Raw genomic sequence first — 24964 nt, 5'->3', positions numbered from 1 at the left:
GATTTGTAAAATTATAATATTTTGGATGTACATTTTCGCTTGACTCTTAATCATCAACCTCTCAAAAAAAGCACTCGACATGCAAAAATCAAAACACACCTCAAAATAAAGAAAATTTCGATCTCTTCATTATCAAGGCCTAAGATTGTGACAAGTGGTTTGATGAGAGCTCACAAAGAGGAAACTTCCCTCTAGGTTGCATATCGTAAAGAGAACATGCTTAACATAACCCAATCTTGCTTTTGAACATTGCCAGACTTAGGGAATCGCTTACATCTCAAGGTTAAGACCGTCAAGAAGGTTCCATTGGCTATCGTAGCCATAGCATATTGCTTGTGATTAACATAGTCTATACCACTCTCCATTCAGTCCTGCGAGCCTTTTCAAGCCCTACAAGCTTTCATGAGGACAACAGTGTGTATAAGTTGTGCTAATGTCTCATGGGACTTGAGTTTTCTGCAGATCTTTGTAATGGACTCTTGAGAATGAGTGTTGAATGCCAACATAGATAGACCTTCAAGGTCATGGGTTGGTGGAGATGCAATCTCCACCACCATTGGATCAAGCCCTCTTAAAAAGGTGGAATGCATCTCCCAAAAACTCGCAGCCATCTCCCCACTTCCCTTCACAGTCGGGAAGGGCATGTGTCGGCCTTCCCGGTCGGATTGGTGGAGATGCAATCTCCACCATTGGATCAAGCCCTCTTAAAAAGGTGGAATCCATCTCCCAAAAACCCACAGCCATCTCCCCACTTCCCTTGATGGTCGGGAAGGGCATGTGTCGGCCTTCCCGATCGAAATCCGACCTACCGGCCAGTCATCGAAATCCTACTGGATTCCTCTCGGTAAAGGCATCCCCATGGCCCTTCCCTACTCCTTCAAAGTAGGAGTAAGAATTCGGGATGGGAGTGTTTTGCAAACCTACAACGTACTCGCTCCTGTCAAACTACCACTTAAGTTCCTCGAGATGTGCACAATCCTTTACTCCTCAATGGCTCCAAGGCTCGGGCTCAATATCTTAATAAGTGTGTTGATAGATCCAACAGCAGCAACTAGCAGTAAGGCAAAGGGACTGAAATGTTCTCTATAACTCAAGTATCTCAGGACCTTGGACCAAGGAAAAACGTTCGTCCTCGTTAGCAGAACATATCGAGTAGTGTGATGTTCTTACTCCTCTTGTTTAAATCTTTGTGTTTAGCAAATAGGTGTCCAAGTGGTGGTAGTGCCTTGATCAAACATCAAAAACCTAGTTATGGAGTCATGGCACAAGTATACCAAGGAGCACAAGGTTCCCATTCATATTATCTAGCTATTAGCAAGACCAATGTCATAGCCATTAGCTATTAGCTATTAATGCAATCACAAGGTTCCCATTCATAGTCATCCAGCTATTAGCAAGACCAATGTCCCTCTTCCATGGCTCTCTTCGCTTGCCATCACACCAAAAGATCCTCTCTTTTTACTAGACCTCCCCACTATAAGTGTGGTAGTACTAATGTCCTTAAGTGTTAAGCTTGGTCCTTGTATCAATTTTAGCTTATCCCATCGACCAAGGGAGACGTATAGTTATTAACTTGATAGCCCCAAGAATTTCAAAGGTCACAAGGACAAAATTGTCATTATACATTCTCTAATAATAAGTCCTTTTTAAGGCAATTAAAGGATTCGGGGCCTACTTGCTTATCAAGCAATTACTTCAAGGTAAGTCCTTCTAGTCTTATGTAAGAACACCCCAAGTTTTTAATCATAGAAGGGAACCCTAGTCCACTATTCTCTAGAAGAAAACATGTCTAAAGAAATAAAGAAATGTTAACTGAAAAACTCCGATGGAGCATAACCCAAGATCCTCCTAAATATAAACCCATATAATGAATAGTTTCTAGCAAATAAACTACTACTAATCTAAAATAAAGAATCAATAAAGAGACTCTAAAATGCCTAATTCTTTATCCCAAAAAGGCCTCTTAAGTCCATATCCCATAAAAAGTAAATTCTTCTTATGAAGAAGTAATAAAGGCACTCTAAAAGGCTCAAAAATTTCCCCCAAAAAGGCCTCTTACATCCATATCCCCTTAAAAATAAATTCCTTTTTCCGAAGGGGATACCCAGCTCCCAACTTTTGTCTAGTAATAAAACACGACCAAGGATGTCATTATGAAATAAGTACTCGTGTAAGGATACGAATCCATGCATGCTAATTACCACCGACCTTAAACGTCTTCTTCTCCTCGGAAAAAAACCTTAAGAAAAACTTTAAAATTTCCCAAAGAAAACTGAATATTTCCCAAAGAACTCCTTCTCATGTTGTGTAGAAAGAAAGGATTGCCAAGTGAAAAACAGATGTTAGCTCAATCTGCCCCTTATGCAATTCCTTTAGGGATTTATATGCATATTCTATGGGGATTGCTTCTACACCAGAGAAGTTTGGAAAGCAAAAGTTTGAGTTTAGATTTACATCAAGATAAGGCAAAAGATGGCCCTTTTAGGGGATTTTGGGGGACTGAATGAAAGTCTCTATCCCTACAGGGTTATCTTATTATGGTAGGCAGCCTAGAAGGAAGTTTTCCTTTTCTAAGCCCTCGTTAAGCCATGTGTCATGATTATAGGCGTTGATCTTTATGAAGATCCAAGGGTTTGAAATGTGCTTTCTAGAAAAGCAAAACTTTTGTGAGCTCTCCTTAAACCACGTGTACAAATTTAGGCCCTTGATGTTAGATTGATCTAAAGGACTGAAACACTCCTTCCAAATTTAACCCAAAAGCATACTTTTTTATTCATTCTTCCCACAAATCTATTATAAAGGGGGCAGATAATTGCATATTTTCGTTCTTACCATCACTTGATTGTGTAATTGTTGGACAAAGCTCACGACCTTGCTACTGAAACTCCAATTGGATAATTCAGGTCCAATTTAGAGTTAGCCCCTCCTTGTGCTCCATATGACTGATATAAGACCACCTCTAAGGAGGACTTCTTCATTCGATGACTTCACAATCACCCTCTGAATGATCAAAATGAGATAAAGCTTGAAGATATGTTTTATACTCGATTAATTTTTTCGTGCCTCTAGTTGGGTATGCGCCAGTCGTTTGTTGGCCAGATCCCCTCGCCAGAACCGAGCCATGCTGGAAAGGCTGCCTACCGCAACCTAGTTCTATTATAGGCATGCCAATCCTAACTCAGTAGAGTTGGATCTCGTCATGAGCAAGCCTCTATTTTTCATGTTTAGGTCTCAACCGTTATTTCTAACAATGTTTGAATGCTTGTGAAGAGGGCTAACGATGTGACTGTGTACCGCCCTTCAAACAAGCTGCAGAATTCGTAACCAAACAAAAAACAAAGCTTGTCAACAATTAGAAGTCAAAAGTAGTGCTTAGTAGGGCAAATGCATACCCGTTGTATTGCAATCAAAGAGCGTGCTACTTGGCTAGTGCTTACCATTGGACTATAAAAGAACTGTCCAATGAGGCCGTGAGTTGTGCAAGGGCGAGCCTAGCAACAACCAAGAGTTGCTTCAGAGCTTTGGGGTCGATCAAAGAAGGCACACGTTGGCCATCTTGGTGTCCACACTAGGCACTCAGCCTTTTGAACAAAATCCTCACTTGCATGTTATCGTTGCATATATAGCACGAGGTCAATGGGGGGAGGGGGTTCCCGTAGCTTATGTCCTAACGAGTAGAGGTAGCTCTTCTCTAAATGTTCCAAGCACTCACTTTGCATGATCGCACTACAGATTCAATACACAAGACGTTGTCTCGATCAATAAAGGCTACCCTTGGCTAAGCTCACAACAATCGTTGTCCTCTAGCATAAGAAAATGCCAGATGCAGCTTAGCACTCGGAAGTCAATGGAGCCAAGGACCTCTAGACCATGGTATACAAAGTTAACGGAATCACCATCTTACTAAGGGAGAGCTGCACATAAAATCTCAAATGTTCATAGTGTTTCCAAGCATAGTAATGAGGATGCATATGCTAGGTGCTTATTGCTTCGCACTTCAACCTTTTTTGAGGCTGAGCAAGGATTGTTCTCTCCTGGTCCTATGTCTTCTGTAGATGAGCTATTCTATATCCAAACAACAACAGCTAAGTGGTAAAATGACCCACTCAGATGGGTCCTCTAATTGTAGGTCTACTGGTCATTCCAAGGCATACAGGCTTGAAGTGATTCTAGCATAAGAGAGATGGCACCCATAGTCTTTTATGTCATATTCTATCATGGATACTTCGGTCATTGCATGAAAGAGAACCCAAGCTTGGAAGCAAAAGTGTAACTCTATTCGCCACAGAGCTACCATGACGAAAAAACTTCCAGACAAAAAAATATAGCATAGTATGCTCCCCCAAAGCATCAATAAGTGTATAGCATGCACTGAGCCTGGCGTGAAGGGCCAACCACATAGGATATGTATATGCTACAGATTGTCTTGAGACAAAGGAATGAGCAAGCACTTGAACCAATAAGGCAAGACGTGCTATCAACTCATAGTGGAACTATTATGTGAATAGCATTTTGTATGTAAGAACCCCCGTGATGCTAACCGTATACTTCCATGGCAAACTAGTTTTCTAGTCTAGCCAGATATTTGATTGAGTCAAATCATGGAGAAACGAGTCATAGAGAAAAGGCAGAGAGTTTTGACACCTTGAACAACGCCCACAAAACCTCAGGTGATTCGATGCATAGTATGACTACCTAGGGTCTCCAAAGTCGTGTTCCCCACGGCACACTGCCTTACTACTTTGCTTGAGTATGAAGCTATTCCACTATCCAGGTCTCTCAACGTCAAGCTCCTTGGTTCACGAAGCTGCCCTCCTTACATGCTTCAAAGCCCAAAGCATGTGCCTCGAACCACGCACACTCCTAGTGCAAAACAAGGTGGGGATCCCACTAAGGCCATGCTTTTGGAGTGACATTATAAGTTTAAGTGTAAAGTAGCTCCATAAATATTTCCAATAACTTGTAAAAGGGAAACGATGCGTGTAAATTGGAAGGAAAGGAAAAGAGAAAAAGTACTTAAAGGTGAAGGAATATGGGGAAATGTCAATGAGTGCAAGAGAGGAGGTATGTGGTGGTTTGCAAGAGTAATATAAAGGTGGTTTCATACAAGAGACAAAGAGAGCCTCTATCTTCAGAGAGAAATACCTAACAAAAGACAAGAACATTTAGGACCTCCACAAGCAAACAAAAACCTTAAACCCTAAGCACATTAAAAGCTCTTAAACTACTACTAACGCACACTTAAATCTCAATGCATGGTCAAATTGACCAAATGAACTAACTTCAAAACTATGGACCTAAAAATCAAGACATCCCTTAGGACCCTTGCAGGGCCCAAAAACATGTACGTAGTCTCCCTCATTCTCCTTAGGTTTTCCCATGTCTTCTCCTAAAAGCTCCATTGTCCAAGGTCATCTTTGTTTGTACCAAAACTTTTAATCTCCTCACCAGCTGCATGTTATCCTAGCCATCCTCCAAGTGGTCCTCCTCCAATCTTATTGTTGCAACCACATATTTCTAATCATTATAATAACCATTTTATCAATACCTCCCAAACAATGCATAGTATCTAAGTACAAATATATTTTAGTGGTGGCCAATTAGCAAATATTCCCCTTTATCTCTTTATTTAAGGAATGAATATCAAAATGTCCTTAGTCCTATACGAGGATGAACCACAACCCTTCCCAAGGAAATCGAGCAGCATGAGTCCCCAGGGGGGTTATATTGATCAACTCATCAAGTATCAGGAAGACCCAATAAAATATAAATAATAAGGGTCCCCAAGTGGGTGACAAATACCAATAAAGCACCCGAAGTCCTTCATGTAAAATGCTTTCATGAACGTTTAAAGGTTCCCCCAAGGGTATGAGTATGCATACCCTAAAATCACAAGGGATCCCAAGGGGAATTTACAAATTCTCATAGTAAACATAAAGGGCCAAATTATTTCATGAAGTGAAGGCCACCCACTCCGAGAGGGTAAAGTGGCATCCATACATGGATGATTTTTTCAAGTTATTTTTGTTCAGAAGCTAATCTTTTATATTGGTGTCAAAAGTTTGTATGCCATAATAAAAATAAATTTTTGAAACATTCGTCAGGATTTGAAACATTTATGCAAAAAAAAAGTTTCATCAATATTTACATTTTTTCCTTCAAAATTGAAAAGAAAATACATAAAAAAGTACTACATTCCACCGAGATTGTGAAACTTAAAAAATTTTATATTAATATATGAGAATAGCTTCGATAAAAACATCCCTGCATCCATATCCCCTCAGTGTCACTGTGGCCTATCAATTATAGGCACACCCAAGGTTTACAAAGGTCCTCCAGGGATTTTGTGTGTGTGTTGTTGTTGTTGGGGTGTGTGTGTGTGTCAGGCTCTACCTTCCGAATCTTTTCTTGATTCTCTCTATCAGGCACAACAATGAGGAGTTTGTATTTATTATATGGGACGCATGATGAATTCATCTTCTCTACGTGCCTGGTCATCAACAACAGTTGGTGATCACAAACTGGATTCCTTTGTCTTTCTTGGTAAAGATTTTTATTACGCACTTTGCGTTGATGTGGATACACTTTATCAGTTAGTCAATATGGCTGGTGTACATGGTGCAGGTTTTTTGCTTATGTAATGCCTTGGGGTCCCCTTTTTGACCCAACCAAAACTCTCATGCATTTCTGTCACATCTGGGTGACTCTCAAGGCCTTGTCAGTTCCTCTACTCTCACATCTATCCTCTATTGCAGCTTTGTTGGGGAGAGTGTTGTATCTTCCTAAGATTTTCTGGTTTTGAGTAGGGACATCCGATTTTGTGTCTTGTGGGATATGGAAGAGCCCATTCCTTTGTGTTTAGATATTGATTATGGGTTTCTGCATCCTTTTTGCATTCTCTTAAATTTTGCATCCTTCCTGAATGTGTGTTACAAATGCAAACAAATTGGTCATTTTGCTCAGAGTTGTCCCTCAGCCTCACGTCAATCTAATCTTATTAAGGGCACCTTGGTTCCCCCTTGGGTTTCTACTCCTCTTTGCTCTGAAAAATTGGATCAACAATCTAAGCATAAAAAAGAATGGAGAAGGGTGCACCTTGAAGGGAAAGCCTCAGTCACAATGTCTTCTTCGATTCCTTTGTCAAATCCTTTTAGGTTCTTTATTTCTGTGATACTCTTATGTCAGATACTCAGTTGCAGATGCCTGAAATGGTTCATCATGATGTTCCCTCTTCCTCTACTATTTCAACTTCTTCTACTATTGATATATCTGATCCTCGGGAACCCTCTTCAGTTCAGTATGCGTCTCCGTCGGACACTCTAGTCCCTGAATCTACACCTTGTAAGTTGTAGGTGGTTGATGATGATACAATGGAACAAACTGTGAATTTGAGAGCTCAAGATACTCAGGATACTTGTCCTTTACCAAAAAGAATCGTCAATCTTCAGGATATGCATCCTATGTTGCAACAAGTTTTTGATCCAATGATTCAACGTTTTCGCCTTCCTGCTTATGTCAAGAAAAATCACAAAGGTCAAAAGAAATTGTATTTTATTGATGGTACTACTACTTCACTCAATGCCCTTCTGGTACAACAGGGGATCACTTTGGAGGATATTGTCTTTATGTCGCCACCTGGAGGCGTGTAATTTCATATTTTCCTCCTTTGTCTTTGGGTTACTTGTTATCTTCATTCTGTGTGTGGAGAATATCATACTGGATGCTCCCTAGTGGCTTGTAAACATTTTCACTTTCCTACTTTTCAGGTAGCCTCCTGGCCTTTTCCAGGTGCCTACTTGTAGTCTTTTTAATTTTGTACTTCCTAGTGGGTTTTCACCTCTTCTGAGGTTTCCCACAAAGAAATAAAAGATTTCACTATAATAATAAAAGTGTGTGTGTGTGTGTGTGTGTGTGTGTGTGTGTGTGTGTGAGAGAGAGAGAGAGAGAGAGAGGCAAGTAGAGAATGAATGGTCGTGATAGTAAAAGAAGAAGTAGAGGGACGAACAGAGCTTTGACAAAAGTTCTTTGAGAGATTTTCATGGGTGGAAAAAAAACGTGAAGACAGATGAAGGAACATAATAATCAAAGCGGAATGAAGATAGTTTGCTAGATCGTGACGAGAATGCATTCTTTGAGAGCATGAAAGAAGTGAAAAGTTGTGGAAGAGAGAGAAACTGAGAGGGATGGTTTAGAGGTCAAAATTATAGGCCAAATGATTGAACTAGAATGAAAATCTGAGCATAGTGCTACTTAGATCTAGGATAGTTTGGATGGGGGGAAAACAAGGAAGCCTGACATGTTCAAGCCAGGCATGCCAACGACAATGTTTCATTATGAAAGACCAATGATATTTTTTTAGGTGTTTTGGGAAAAAGGTGGAATTTTCCCTAGAATTGGGGAGCCTTTGTTACAAAACAGTCCACATGGAATAATCTCTTGGATGGGTTTCATACCCTATCCATGCCTTGATATTTTTGTAATTCTCTAAAGGCCCCTTTTTTTAGTCCAAAAATCTTGTAATGAAATGACGATGGAGTATATGTGATTGCATGGATATCTAATTTCTATTTTTATATGGTTTCCTAGTAAGTTATGGAATGGAATCTATTATGAAGGAATGAATTTCAAGAATTCTCAGTTGAACATAATCCAATCGTAGCCTATAGGAATACTTTTAAGTTGTTGAGTTTGAGAATGATGATAGTAGAGCGTCCAAGGTTTCAAAAGTAAAGTACATGTGTGTTTGTATATGTTCCAATGGGATGTAGAATGAAAAGAATTAGTATTTACTTGTTAGTAAAGGATTCAGGAGAAAATAAAGGAAAATCTGAGAGCGTGTTAGCACTACATTTGTTGGAATCCAAACTATGGCTTTGGACTAGTTTTGTATTTATGGAAGTAGTTTACAGCGATTCTCTTTCATAAACACAATGCGCACCAATGAATGAAATGGGTTGTATTAGAGGTTAACATAACTAAAAGCTAATGTTTTACTAAACACTGACTCTTGAAATCAGGATTCAGGCTGTTTTTTGGCTTGCCACTTTTAAAGTGGAAGCCTAAGTAACGGTGGCTAAGCTTGGCAAAGTGAAATTGGAAGCTCTTTATTTTTAATTTTTAATTTCCACGTGTCCTCTCGTTCTCTGTCTCTCAACTTAAAGCTAAAATTCTATTTATGCCCTCATCATTTTCTCCCCTTTTCTCTCTCTCTCTTCTTCTTCTTCTTCTTTTGGTGCTTCTTCTTCTCACCTTTCAATTTGCCAGGGCAGGCCTCTTGAATGTATTTAACTTGTTCTAGTGGTGGAAGTCATCTAGATTTGGTGGAAGTCATCTAGATTTGTTGCTTTGTTTTAGGCCGACAAACTTTGTTGGAGGGAGAGAGCAAGAAGTGGGTATAATATGATCAAAGTATAGAAGAATAGACACACCGAAGGTTTTGCGTATTTGCACTACGCAAGATCCTTTGCCACGATAGATTATCCCCGGGTGCTCTCATTGATCTTCGCGCTTGTAATGCAGAGGATTTGGTGCATGAATGTATATAAGAGCATGCCATGTGTGGCATAGGCATGCACAATCGAATTTATGTTCCAAGCCAGAGCTATGGCAAATGTTCCCGCATGTGCGTTGAAGGGCTCTTACATGAAGGTTTGTTTGTACAAGTGAGTGCAATGCTTTGCGTGGATTGCACGCTCACAACTTGTGCAATATTTTGAATCATCGGCAACAAGGTAGGAGGCATCAATAAAACAGTCATCATCAAGGCCACAGTCTAGAAGATGTCCCAACTTTCCATTGCGAGGTTGGCCATGAAGTGCACTTACCTTGCTGCCCAGTCCGTCACAATATTCTGTGTGAGGAACTCCATTTATAGTCTTCAAAGTTTCTGCAAAAGATAAGGGGTGACGCGAACTCATTCTACCGATGGTTCTTTGATATGCAGCTCTCTAGCACCCTCCGTGTGCTTGAAAATTAGAAAGTGAGCAGATTCCTGAAGAATTTAACAAAAGTAGCAGCAAGATGCACAAATTAACGTGTAAGACTTTGCTCACGTCACAGGCAAATCGGAAGTCATAACGCTCAAAGGCCAAATGTTTGTAGAACAAGAGCTGCCTGTAAGACTCGAAGGAGAACTGCTGAGAAGTCTAGAAATCCTAGAACTTAGACACTATTCTTCAATCAAGCACCTCTGCCAGGCATTTGGAACCTTGAATTAGAAGGCCTCATTATTAAAAGTTCTTCGAGACTTGAAAGTTTACCAATCAATGTGGAAAAGTGGGTTCAAAGTCTTTGCAGACTTCATCTTGAGGATCTTTGCTCCTTGAAAAAAATGTCAAGTAGCATTGGAGAAGTAGTCCTTGAAGTTTTTTGGGGTGTTCCCTAGGAAGCTTGCCAGGCTACTTTGGTTTGTACTTAATATGATTGCGAACTCTAGTGATCTGCCGCTGCCAAATGTTAAACTAACTACCGGCCAACCTGGAGTGCCTTGCACCACGAGGATAGGTATTAGGTAGCTACTGTTTGCAATGAGGCATCGACGAAGGCTGCTAATCTTGAGCCTACACATCTCAAGGAGGATGCAGAGAAAATGCAAAAAGAAGTGAGGTCACACTCATATGTGGATGAAGGTTCAGTAGCAAAACTTGTCTTTCTTATGATTTTATAAGAGAAGACTCCACCAACCTTGGAAGTTGATCTCAAGTGCTTTCAGTTTTGCAATCTTAGGTTCACCTCATGACCATAGGTGTAACATTTTCACACAAGGTTGTGCTGCAACAATGCATAGCACGTTTTATTTGGTTGCACACTTTTGATCAGTTAATTCACTCGACCTGGGTTTTCCCAAAAGGATATCGTAAATCTCTCCATGAGCTGAAAGTATGCTAATCCATACATTCCCTGTTTTTGTGCTGGACTAAGTGACATATGGCCTCCTCAAACTCATGAATCCACGTCACGTGCAAAGGTCACATGTTTATTCTTTTTATTAATACCTTAAAGATCCTGGGATTTTCACATCATAGTTTACCACGGTGACTTTTTATGACGATACCATTGCTTCGGACACAAATAATTTTTGAATCTTGATGCCCCCATGGCGTGAAATACCCCTGATTTATCAAAGGGGTGTGAGTTTCACAGCTGCAAGGGATGCCCAATATTCTCAGATTCCTAAGAATGGGCCAACGCAAAATTATATTCAAAAATATCACTAGCAAATATTGGACCCCACAATATTGCAACAAGAAAGGAATGTGGAGGATACAGCTCAAATCATTGGCTCTTCTCAACCCTCGTGCAGGATTTTTTATCGATTAGGCCTTCTCAATCACTGTAAATAGCCTCAAGAACAGCTCCCGTCGTTGAAATCATGGGAAACTCTTCCCCTTTTACAATCTTTGAAACTACTATGAGCACTGGCTATCACCACACAAGAGGATTGTTTTTTTTTATGGACAGGTGAGTTTTCACAGGCTGAATCGAGCACCACAAAATAAAGCATCAGCTTTTCCATATGTCCACATTTTTCATTTGTTCATCTACCATATCCTGCAATGGTGACCCTTACTTATATACAGATCTAAATCTCAGTAAATCTTGGCATTGCTTTCAGAATCAATTTTATCAGCTGCAACAAATGCACCTCACCATTAATTCCAATCTAGGAGTGCCCACATTCTTCTTTGCCCCTCAAGCCTGCATTTCTTTCCTTGACGTTGCTACATCATCCCACCTGCCAGCTGCAGCATATATATTAGAAAGAAGCATGTACGCTCCTGACTTGTTGGGTTCCAGTTTAATAACATTTTCAAAGGCATATCTCCCTAACTCTACGTTTTGATGTACTTTACAGGCACTAAGCAAGGCCATCCATACAGCAACGTCAGGTTGAATCTCCATTCTGTTGATCAAATCCTGGGCCTCAACTAGGTGGCCCCAACGACCAAGAAGGTCAACCATACAGGCAAAGTGCTCCACCGTTGCTCTGATCCCATGATCTTGACTCATGGAATCGAATATGATGCGCCCTTCGTCAAGCAGCCCTGCATGGCTGCATGCAAAGAGTATAGAAGTGAAGGTGACCTCAGTTGGCTTGATGCCCTCATGTTTCATTTGTTTAAACAACTTAATTGCCTCTTTGCAGTGTCCATGCTGGGCATATCCTGAAATCAACGCATTCCAAGAGACCACATTTTTGTCAGGCATTTTTTTAAATACTTGCTCTGCATCCTCTATGCTTCCACATTTTGCATACATGTCTATAAGAATGCTTCCTACAAAAACATCAGAATCAAATCCCTCTTCCTTAATGCGTGCATGGACCTGCTTGCCTTCTTCCAAGGCTTCTAGGCTTGCACAGGCTTTGATGATGCTTGCAAATGTGATCTCATTTGGCTTAACACTTTCAGAAGGCATTTGTTTGAACAGGGCTAGAGCCTTCTTGCCATGTCCATGCTGACAATATCCTGCAATCATTGCATTCCAAGCCACAACATTTCGCTCACGCATTTCATTGAACACTCGCCTTGCCTCCTGTACAGACCCACACTTGGCATACATATCAACAAGTGTGCTCCCCACAAATTCTTTTAGGGGCTTTCCACAGCCCTATTTGGGCTCATTTGGATCCCGTTCAGAAGCCTCTTCAACAACCTTCCTCCCGAGCATCTTCATCAACTTTTCTTCCGAGCCTCTCCATCACATTTTGAGCCTTGAGACAGGCAGAAAGTGGGGCAGCCACAAAGGTTTAATGCACACGATGGGACAGCCGCATGCAAATGAAGGGAAAATGAGACGACATGCCTCTAGTTTTGGACAGATTATGCAGGGCTCTATGCAGCATGCAAAAAGCTTAGGGCAGCCTCAACGTGGGGAAAATTTACAGCCCAATGGAGTCCTTCTGATTACCATCCACAATTTGGTGTACCCCATTACATTGGATGTGTTGTATCAAGTATTTTATCCTTTTGGGTGTATTGATAAGATTGTCATGCATCCGGTTTCAGGTGGTCTACAAGCTGAACTACACTATGCCTCATAGGCTAGTGCATTGCAAGCACGAAGTAGCTTGCAAGGTCGGGATATATATGATGGTGGTTGTACCTTACATATTCAGCTGTTAGATTTGACAGCGATGTCCTATGCTAAATGTCTAGATACAAATGCCATAGAGCAAGTTGTTGGAACTATGATTCCGAGGGGAGTGATGCCAAAGGCTATGCAATCCTATAAGAGCACACACCCAACATCTGAGGAGAATGCAGCCAGGCCAATGTTTGTCATGCAGCCCAGCCATGCTATGCGTCTCCCTAGTACGCAGCTAAATCATGCTTCAAAGCCGTGGAAATGTCTCAATATCTAGGACAAAAATCTGGTTGTTTCCAAGCTATTACTGCTGCAAATATACAAGGGTTATGTTGGGATAACTGCTCAAATAAAAGCAGCAGCCCACATGATGGAAACGAATATGGACAGCAAGGATGCTGGTGTATTAGTTTGCAGGACCGATACATTGCTCCAGACGATGCCCTAGCAGTTCAGCATACCAATGGAAGGAATACATGTATGCATGGTGATGGCAGAAGCCTACATAACAGTGACAAGGAAGTAGGCCAAATGGTTGAAAAGACAGATGATGAGAAAAGAAATTTTGAGCAAATCTGTGATAGAAATCAAGATGCGGATGTTGACCAGCAAGATAAGGATGTGGATGCACTTGCACTTGACATGTCTAGGCATGCAAACTTTGAGGACAAGGTTTTTGAGGAGGAGGTGAGTATCCAGCGTTGTATGGTCTTCATCATAGTTTTTTCCATACGTTACCATACGCATACGTCATACGACGTACGGAAGTATGATTGGAGTATGGTTCAGCCCCTGGGGCTGAAACATACGTGACCTTGATTTTACCCAAAAATTTTCAGAAAAATATAGATTGATCATTGATCATTGTACACATTAAATTGACATAGAGGTATTAAACTAAAACTTGAAACTTGTATTAATTTTAAAGTCATCACTCATAAGTCGTGAATCGTGATTCATCATTCATGAAAGAATCCAACTTCTAGAGACCGTAGTCATCTGGATTCTAGATTTTGATACATCATACATAGTGTCCACTGTCAAATGATGGAATCATAGATCATAGATCAATAATCAATACTACACCAAAACATCATGATCAAAGGAAGTAGGTACTAGTAACTACACCAAAACATGAAAGGCAAAACATCATAAAGAAAAGGTTGCCAGTGTGCCACAGCCCGGAAATAAAGCATGCATGACAATTCACAACCAATGAGGCTTAAGCCTCAAGCTGCATCGTTATCCTCTGGTCCTTTTTGTCTTCCCATTTGCAGATCTGCAAGCTGCAAATTTGCAAAAGAGGGCAAATAAGGCATTGGGCAGAAAAGGGCTTGAAGCCTTTGCAGGTTGCACTGTTAAATGGCATCAACTAAAGAGAGAGCACTTGCTGCAAAACCGGAAAAAAGAGCAACCATTGCAATTACCTTGACGCTTAGAGCAGGTAGAGCGTAGAGGTAGGCTGCGGGCTGCAACTGTACGGTGACCACTCACCTCCAAAGCAAGTAGAAGAGGGCAAAGGGCTACCTAAATAGAGGGCAGCAAGGTGCTGAAGAAGAGGGCAAACTGAAGAACAGTGAAGGGTTGAGGGGACTTGGGAGTCGGGACTGAAGAAGAGGGCAAAGGGTTGCCTAAATAGGCTCTTGAGAAGAAAGCAAAGGGCTGCCTAAAATAGAGGGCAGCAAGCTGCTGAAGAAGACGGCAAAGGGCTGCCTAAATAGAGGGCAGCAAGGTGCTGAAGAAGAGGGCAAACGGCTGCCTAAAGAGGCTCTTGAGGCAGCAAGGTCGGTGTGCAAGCAGAGAGTCGGTTCATGGGCGTAGACTGTAGTACGTACGGCCTTTCTTGGGATTCGGGAACCTTCACAAGGACGTCGTACGGATTATAAAATAGGAGCCAAGTAATACTATAAGGTACGCATCCCGATTTTTTGCCCCCCCCAAAAAGTCACGGCCATACGGAATCCATACGAAAAAAAGGACCGTATGCATACGGATGCAACTATGGTCTCCATTAAGGAAAAAAATATTAAAGACCACAGTGATGATAACAAAGGATGCCAAAGCAAATCTACTAAGAAGCAGATTGTGCAGCAAGAGCAAGATATGCATGACAGGTTTAATCCCTAACGTTGCATCACCACACATTCAGGAGCAGTACAGTGGGAAAGATAGCCACATGAATAATGCCCTTCACTATTGCTCACTAAATGAGTATACCTCGGAGTTTTGCCTCCAATACTTAGCAGCCATAATGGGAATGAAGGCATTTTGCATGAGTGCTGTAAATGCAAGGGCAGCATGTCATAAATATTCCTGCCATGTATTGGCACTTTCAAAATTTGAGAACAAAGTTTTCAAAGCGCAATCAAAACTTGAGCTGCTCAACTTAAATGACATGTTTATGAAGCACACAATAGAGATGCATTCATCTGGGACTGAACTTAATGGTAGGAATGGAAACCAAGCCAAGCATGCAGATTTTTTGGATACTACCAGATGGCATACGTTCATGACTAGTAGGAATGGGACTAAACTTAATGGTAGGAATGGAAACCAGGCCAAGCATGCAGATTTCTGGGATACTACCAGATGGCATACGTTCATGACTACTAGGAATGACAAAACCTGCAAGTACATGGTACAACCTTGAAATGGCAGCCCAAATTATGAAGACAATGGACAGCACAAAGAAGATGGCTGTTATGGCAATGGACAGCAGAAGGAAGATGCCTGTTATGACACTTTTGAGAAGGTGTATGATGGCAAGCAACCCTTGCACAACCATAGTGGTCTAAACAGCTACTGTTTCCAATAGTACATGGGTGGATGATGGAAAAGATACGCATGGAAGTGCGATGGAAGGAGACCAAGGTAGAGCTACAGTTAGGGATGAGGCAAACTTGCCACAACACAAGTTGGGTATCGTACAGGACAAAGGCAATCAGTTTCTTTCTGAGAGGGGTGATCTCATACGACACAATGATGCTACATCCTTGTCTGCAGAGCATGAAGCTACACTCATGCATGTGGATTCTGTCGCATCCCCACACAAGATGCAGGGTGGGCAGGCAGTAGACCTGGGACCGTCCCTTGTAATAGCTGGTACAATGATGAGTGCAAAGCTTTACGTTGTCAACTCAGATTCGAAACCAAAAACCACCTCCCGAACGACCTAGAGACGCTACGCGAGTATCGTCGATTGGTACGTAGGAAGAAGCTGGATTTTGTCATCCAGAATGAGGAGGAACTACTGTTTAGTAGCAACTCTAAGGACTTTTGGCGGAGATTTCTAGAGGGGTGGTCCCCTTCACCACTCATTGAGAATTCGTTGAATCTTGTTCCTTCAATGGTATTCAAAGGTAAGAAGGAGAGTGATCTCAACGACCAGAGGAGGGATCTTATCCAGCAGGCCTATGATAGAACCAAAGGGCAGCGTTTTATTGTCCTTCTTGATATGGGGAGCTCAAAAGATGCCATCTCCCCATAGTTGGCCAAAAAAATGGGGTACACTCTAGTACCTCATGACCTTGCCGTGGATGGTTTCACGCCCAAATTACACGCTCAGATCATGCATAAGGTCATTCAGTTTTCATTCACAGTTTAGAAGGTATTATTTCAATGGAATTTCATTTTTACACTTTTGCTAGGGTGCGACATGATCTTAAGTATACAATGGGTCTGCGAACATTTGTTGGTTACTGATTGGCGGCATGATACCTTCACCATCATCGAAGGTCTTCCTGAGCCATCCATCATTAGCAGAGATTAGAGTATTCCAGGGATTCCATAGATTTCTCGCATTCAAGCAGGTTGTGCTAGCCACAAGGGCGCAATGTGTGCGCTTTATCTACGTCTGTTGCCAGCAAAACGCAATACAACCCGCTCCTCCCTTGAGGCAAGCCATGGTTGATTTACTCCAGAAGTTTCAGGACATTATGCTTTGCCACCTCAGCTTCCATCCCACCGACCAGAGGATCATCATATCGACTTGATTCCAGAATCCTTTCCTCCATTTTTGCTTTCTCAGTAAGTGTGCGCAGGGTTCATCAGACCGTATTCTTCACCATTTGCTGCTCCCATTCTTTTTGTCAAAAGAAAGTCTGGATTGCTGGAGTTCGAAGGTAGGAGCGTGACTGAAGGAGGTCATGCCAGGATAGATGGACCTGTGTACCAGGATGGTGTGCGGAAGTGGAACCAGACTTGGGGGAGCAGGAGCCACTGGAGGAAAAGCCAAGAAAATATTTTGACACTGAAATGTTCTAGAGGACTACAGGGAGTTATTGGAGCATCGCCATCGATGTGTTGGCATTGGGCCGAGATGTGTAGGTGAGAGGGGGTGTTGGAAAGGTCACATCCCCATCTGTAAGCCCCCACATGAGGAGAGCTGCCCACCTAGGCTAATTTACAGGTAGAAAGGTGGAAAAGAACACTCTGGACAGAGAGTCTACATATGCTCGAGGTGGAACAAATGGGCTTAGAGATCTAGAAGTGCTTGACATCTAGTAGGAGAACCTTTTGGTATTGTATCCTGTCCTAGTTTCCGGATGGACGGAAATATAAAGTGTTGCTTCTATATTTGTCTCTGAGCATTGTCTATTTACTGGCTTGCACACCAAATGCACATTAAGTTAAGAAGTTTGTGATTCCACACCCCACACCACACTGTGTGAGCTCCTGGGCAATTCTATCAGTCTTCCGATGTGCGTACCCTCTCTTGGTCGATTTCTAACAACCCTCCCCCAATACAGGGGATAATTTTCTTTAAACTTTGAGAACCTGAAAATACAAAAGACAGTCCTCAAGAGGGCACGAGATGCGACTATGAGGATGACAACTTGAACATGGAAAGCTGACCTACAAATCTTGAGAAACAGTCCAGCCACAACCAAGGCCTCAATGATGCCCGCACTGACGTTGTAGACCACTGTGCAAGGCTATCGAAGAGGCTAGTGGTGTCTGCGAGCATGCCATTGAACTGCATGCATGAGAGACGTGAACAGAGGTGAAACCGAGGACAGAAAGAGCTGAGACCTGAGAGATTAGAGCTGAGTGAAGCTGAGAGAAAGGGCTGTGAAAAGAGCTGTAAAGCTGAAAGGAAAAGCTGCTGAAACAGAACTCAAACCTCCTTGATTGTGCTGACTCCAACCCCGAACTGTTGTGCTGCCAATCACCCTCTCCTTGGGCCTGATCTGTATGGTGGCCTTGGGCTGCTGTATGGAGGCTGGCTGGAGTTGAATTAGGACTGCACAAGGGCTGGAAAACTCCCTGGAAGGCTGAGGACTGAATGAGGAAAGAGGGAGCAAAGGCCCCCTTATATAGGGGCTTGTAGGCCCGACTTTACCAGCCCAAACAGGCCGACCAGCCAGTCAGCTGGTTGGCTGGCTGGTAGGGCTTGATTTACCAGTCCTAGGGCCGACTTGGTAGGGGCCAAGGCTGCCTATAAAAGGCACCTTCCCTGGTCCATTAGGCCTTGCTTGGTGCTGCATTTGGGAGGCTCTTTGGGGCCTACCATTGCCTATATCATAGGCGAGAGCCTTTGGGGCTCCTATCCTAGGCTATGACCTCAACCTATCTAAACTCTGAGACGGAAACACTAACCTACCCTTCTTCAGTGGGTAGAAGTGAACAAGAACACTAACCTAGACCTATCTAAAGGATTGCAAGCCAATATCCACACCATTAGAGCCTGGTTTTCATTTCTCATCTAAGGATGGTAGTGGTGCATGTGATGTCACTCTCTATCAGCAGTCATTTGGTTGTTTGACTTATTTATGCCATACCAGGCCCGATCTTCAATACGTTGGTTCCCAGTTGAGCAGATATATGCACAGACCCTCTATACACCATTGGCAGGCCGTGAAGCATGTCTTCAGGTACCTCAAACGCAAGCAGCATTTGGGCCTTCTCTACGAGGCCAAATCTTCACGTGTCATGCATGGATTCACTGACAATGATTGGGCTGGCTGTTCCAACACCCGTGTGTCACATAGTGGCGACTGTTTCATGCTTGGTACTTCATGCATCTCTTGGTTCAGCAAGAAGTAGACTACAGTCGCTACTTCTAGATGTGAGGTCGAGTACACAGTAGCTCTTACAGCTACAATGGAGTGTGTTTGGCTCTGGAAGTTACTTGCAGATCTTCATGTATGTCAGACAGCTCCTACCGTCATCTTCACTGATAGTCAAAGTGCTTTGGCTGTTGCACAGAACCCAGTTTTCCATGCCTGCACAAAGCATACTGAGGTTCACTATCACTGTGTCAGAGAGAGATTATCAACATGTGATATTCAGTTGTCTTATGTTCCCACTGAAGACAACTTGGCATATCTTTTTACAAAGGCTCTTCCTCGACCTAAGTTTGAAGCTTTCCAGCAAGCTTGAACTTAAAACCCTTAGTGACTTGATATGTTATGCTCTGTACAGTCATAGGTTGCTATATCCCTACAGGATGAACATGTGCAACCATGACATTAGTTCTTTAGATATTCTGAGATGTCTCCAGGATACTTCAGCCCATACCATGGAGGGGGGTTTGAAGGCCATTCTATGGGCTATCCATAGGTGCCACTCATTCCTTGGTATGTGCCTTGTAGGCATGGTTATAGGCAGTTAGGACACTTCATAGAGTTGGTCCATGTACCAATTAGTACAATTAGTACTACTAGGACACCCTGTCCTAGGGTTTTGTCATATTAGGTGTACTTTGTACGCATTTCTATATTGCAGCAATCTATTACAGCAGTAGACTTTTCCTTCATTGCTTCCACCTCCATTGCTTCCATCACTTGCCCTAATCTACATAGCCTGGGTACGATCCTTCAGGCGTCTACCTGAACCTAAGCCCCCCGTCTGGGTACAATCCTTTAGACACCAAAGCTAATTCCTCCGAGCAAATGAACAACACTTTATATTTCAGTCCGTCCACAATTAGACAATATACAATCCCAAAAGGGTTCTCCTACTACATGCCTGGCACCTCTAGATCTTTAAGCCTGCGTGCTCCATTAGGCATATGGAGAGAAAGTATCTCTTCACCTTGCTGTCCGGAACCTTAGCCTAGGTGGGCTGCCACTCAAGCTCAGTCTGCAGCTCCTTCACGGTCACCTTCACTTCCTGTGTATAGGCCCAAGGCTCCCCTTCTTACTACTCCTGTCCAGATAATGTAACATGAGGCCAATAGGCCCTCCTTTTATAGGGCAAACCTGCCCCAAAAATGACCGATCCCCTAGGGCAAATGGCCGACTCTAGGGGCCAACTTCTTTGCCTCCTGCTGGCCGACTTGGTTGGCTGTCCCAACCGACTTGGTTGGCTCAGGCCAACCAGCCCTATATAAGGGCAAGGGGCCAGCCCTCCCTTGCTCCTCTCTTGTGCTCCAGTCGGGGTCCAAGGCAGGCCCAATACCTGCCCCTTTGCTGGCGTCTCCAACCTCCTCATATCCCGGCATGTAGGCGTACATTTGCACCACCTCAGCACTGTCCTGCAGCTACAAGATCTGTGCTGCAGCTTTCATACTCCCTGTGTTGAAATTCTGTACACCCTCAAGCCTCCCTTCCAAGCCAGGCGTGCTGCCCACATGGCAGCCTGTTTGCTGCCCATGTGACATTCCCTCAAACACTAGGTTTATTCCCCCAATGCTCTCCTCATTTAGGAGCTTACAGATGCAGAGGTGACCTCTATATTTCCAACACCGTGCTGCCCCTCACATCCCACCCTTTAGGCTCAACCCAATCTGGCTCAGTCTTGTCAACCTCAAATAAACCTCATGAAGATTATGCCTTTTGAAGAATGTCTTTTAGCTTCTCCTCGTGACGCCGCGCCGCCCCTGCCTATCCCATTGCATCCTCTCCCTCTGCACTCCCCCGCCCTCCCCACCTCCTCTTTTGCTCTTGCACCCGTTGCTGTGCTCCCGCCCGCCCCTTCTTCTCCCACATCTGTTGCCTCCCCGCCCGCTTGCTGTGCCCCCCTCCGCTCGCTTCGCCTCTCGCCACCCTTCTTCTCTTCGCCTCCACCTTCTCTTCCTCCATGTCCCTTTCAACCTGTCCTTCTCAGCCACATCCCTTCCTCACATTACCTCCACACAGCCCCTGCTTCCTCATCTCTTGCCATCCAACCATTGACTGCGATGCCCCCCCTTCATGCTCTCTCTTCCTCTTCCTTGTCTCCCAAACCTCTCAATTGGCTATTCAATCGATGCATAGGTCTTCGTTCCCTTGCTCTTTCCTAACAGATTTCCCCTTCCTAACACCCTCCAACCTAGTGCATAGCCCCATGACTGTCCCTGCTTTCTTCCCCCCTTGCTCGTCCCTCTCTCACAATCACCTTAAATTTTCACTCCGTCCTCCATTTCTTTGTCTTTCTCTCGTCCTTGGGGAAATGCTGCTCACTACTGCTTTGAATATGAGAACAGTGGTGAAGAACCCTTTAGTAACCTTTAATAACTTTAATGTGGCTTTGCGACGTTAACAATAAGGATGGTGCTGAAAACCCTATGACCCCCCCTCAAAAGATCATGCTAGAGACCTTGAGCGAAGGCAAGTTGTGCCACACGATAAGATGCTCCCAGACCCTTGGCCAATGACAAGGAATTTGGCGATAGGGCGAAGGTGTGCACACGCTTCTAAGGATGCACACATTGCATAGACCCTCAACAAGGCGCCCAACTTGGCTTGGCTAGATACTTCCTCCCACTCAAGTAGAATGAGACCGGGTGTGTGGGCTTATGGAACCAAGGGATGCAAGGTCCTCTTGAGATCCACTACATTGAGAAGCCGCTCAACTAGGCTTCAATACCCTCCTCCTCTTGCACTTGACTACCATCCTCTCCTCCCCCTTTGAACACTCCTTCAAAGATAGCAACCTCTCTCCAAAAGTTTTCTCCCTCAGCTCCACTCCTACGAATAGCTTCTTCTAAACCCCCCCCCCCCGCCCCTCCCCTTCTCTAGCCCCTTCCTCCCCCTCAACCTCGAGTCCCCCAAAGTGTGTTGAGATTAGAATAGAGGCATGAAAGAGAAATCTTATTAGTAGCAAAGAGAGAGCTTACAAGAGGTACCCGAGATGCTGATGTGGCCTTATGTGGCATTCACAACACATTCTTGAAGTGGCAAAACAACCACACGAGCAAGTCGACGGGTGGCATGGCAGCCGTTGTCAAGTGCTAAAGATGATGTGGCAAACAATGACATGGCACAGATGGAACATGGCATGTTATTCCCAGGTTGGCTCTTGATCAGCCCCAAGTCTACGTTTAGGTCAATGGGCTGGCCAGCCCAACACTGCCCATTACTTGGGCAATAAATAGTCACGGTTGCACCGCCACTCTCCATCACACTCATATGTCTCTTCATCCCCTGCCTCAAGAGTTGTGCAAAAGTATTTAGGCATTGTGCAAGTGGGGCACATAGTTAGGTCCGTGCACGTACAGACATTTTTTCTGTACGTCCGTACGTACATTATTATGTATGGCCTTCTGTATGAGTTTTTTTTTTTTTTTTTTTTTGTGGGGATCGATTTTATACCTGGCCAAAACCTTGGAAAATGTATTTTTTAGCACTATTCTAATCCGTACGTTGCTAATCCGTACTTCGTACACTGTTGGCCGACTGTGGTTGTGGTTGGCCTCAAGGATGGTCTCAAGGAGGAGGAGGATGGCATTGATGCAGATGATGATGAGGATGAGGATGAGCAAGAGAATGAAGATGAGGATGCAGCTTGAGGCTTGAGCCTCATTGGTTGTAACTTGTGAATCGTGATGCACTTCAATTTTCAGATTTATTTCCGAGCTGTGGCAGCCTTTTCTTATATGATGTTTTGCCTTTGATGTTTTGGTTGAGTACCTACTTCCAAGTTTCTACTACCTACTACCTTTGATCATGATGTTTGCTGTAGTATTGATCTATCATTGACACTATGTATCAGAATCCAAATTCCAGATGACTCTGGTCTCTAGAGGTTGGACTCTTTGAACCTTCATGAATCATGATTCATGACTTCAATATTAATACAAGTTTGAAGTTTGAAGTTTCAAGTTGAAAGTTTTGTAGCTCTATGTTAATGTAATCTGTACAATGTATATTTTTCTAAAAGTTTTTGGGTAAAATCAGGGTCACGAATGTTTCAGCCCTAGGTTGTGCAGGAAGCTATAACATCCAGTAGAGGAGAGCGTGGTTTCCAAAAATATTATACGTGGTAGACCTTCAGTATTCAACTTGATTGGGCTATGTTGATATAGATCTACATTTCTCTTCATCTCTCTCTCATATGTGAACTATTCTTGGTTAAATGTTGCTGACATTGATGTGTTGAAGCAGCCCTCCAAAAAGTTCAACCTCCCTTGATAGGGAGAAGTGTACTTTTGCCCAAGATTTGAATGCCATAGCCTTCAAGCAAAGTAGCTTCAAAGCAAGGAATATGACATCATCACTTTCATGAGTGAGTTGCTATGGTATGGGACACGATCTTAGTATCAAGTTTATCTTGGCTCTAGGATTGTCTAGACCTCACGCTCAGGGATGGTTCGACATACTAGCGACTCCACTAGCTCTCTCATATGTGATTCATGTTGATTTATTGATTGGTTTCACATATCAGTACACATTGGAGTCTACGTCACTCAAGGATGATCTAGGCCTAGAGATATGATCAGATTTTGCAAGGAATACACGTAGGTAGAAGGCTTCAAATATATGGAAACATTTGCTCCAACTAAAAGGATGACAACGATCAAGACAGTTCTTGCACTTTGTTACACATCAGACATTGCCAGTACTTGAGATTGACGTGAAGTCAGCTTTCTTAAACACAGACCTGGGGTAGGAGGTGTATGTGGGATAATCTCTAGGATTTCAGGTTGTTCCAAGGGACAGTGTGCAGACTCAATGAGGCACTCCACAATGCCCCAAGAGCATGGTACACGCGCATTGATGACTACTTCACATGGAATAAATTGTTCAGCAATGTGAAGTAAATTGTTCAGCAGTACTTCAAACGCCAACCTCCATCTCTTTTGGGAGGGATGCAAAAGAGTTGTACTCATTCTATATTGCCAATCTAATCATGACAGGGGACCATGCGAAAAGATCGTCAAGTTTTAGTCACGATAGAGTTTGAGGTGAGTGACCTTGGGAGGTCGCATTACGTCTCAGCATTGAGAATAGCATCTACATTTCACAACAGAAGAACTCTAAGGAGATTCCAGAGTTTGAGATGAATAAGATCTATATTTCACAACAGAAGTACTCCAAGGAGATTCTTGAGTCTTACCGGATGGAGAAGTGCAGACCAAGTGACACTCCGATGGAGGTGAACGGGAGGCTGTCCAAGGAGGGCAAATGACAAAGCACCGAAGGTTGATCGACTTCCCCATTTAACTATCCAAAACAAGACCAAGCATCAGCTTTGAGGATTGTTTAGAGAGTCAGTCCTCCACAATGGCTAAGGAGAACAATTGGAAAGCAATAGTATGAGCATCGAGCCACCTCGAGGACGTTTACAGATACGACACCCCTGCCTCCATCTAATGTTCTCAAAAAGCGAGTGTGAATGGCAAGTCATTTTAGTTGTTATGTTTTTTGGCCTGCCATATATGGAGGCTTAAGTAACGCCCATGGGCATTTCAGAAAGCTCTTTTTTTTTTGGGATTCCCACCACGTGGAGCCACACCAACGCTTCCAATCCTCTCTCTCTTTCTCCCTCTCTCATTGCTAATTTCTTCCCTTCAAATCCTCTCTCTCTCTCTCTCTCTCTCTCTCAGCTTTCTTCCCCCTTTTCCATGCTGCACATTCAATCCGTCTTCTTTTTCGATCTCGGTCAGGCCTTATGGATGATATTCATCTTATTATTAAAACTTATAAATTTTCTAACTTAAGGTTTCTTCTTTATG

General features: G+C 43.1%; 1 protein-coding gene across 1 annotated transcript; it reads right to left on the bottom strand.

Annotated features, from left to right (window-relative positions):
- Positions 1 to 11691: 11691 nt before the first annotated feature.
- Positions 11692 to 12561, bottom strand: LOC147884236 (pentatricopeptide repeat-containing protein At2g13600-like). Its single transcript, XM_087398166.1, has one exon. The coding sequence runs from the start codon at positions 12559 to 12561 to the stop codon at positions 11692 to 11694; it is 870 nt and encodes a 289-aa protein (XP_087254292.1).
- Between the last annotated feature and the right edge of the window lie 12403 nt (positions 12562 to 24964).

This window comes from Dipteris shenzhenensis, chromosome 27, assembly GCF_047967505.1.
Source record: "Dipteris shenzhenensis isolate YYH24624 ecotype China chromosome 27, Dip_SZ_1.0, whole genome shotgun sequence".
Classification (NCBI taxonomy): domain Eukaryota; kingdom Viridiplantae; phylum Streptophyta; class Polypodiopsida; order Gleicheniales; family Dipteridaceae; genus Dipteris; species Dipteris shenzhenensis.
The sequence above is the reverse complement of the archived record's forward strand: the minus strand, read 5'-3'. Positions and strand labels throughout refer to the sequence as shown.

Excerpts from the sequence above, each read along its gene's own strand:
- LOC147884236 (XM_087398166.1), bottom strand. The coding sequence starts at position 12,561 with ATGTATGCCAAGTGTGGGTCTGTACAGGAGGCAAGGCGAGTGTTCAAT.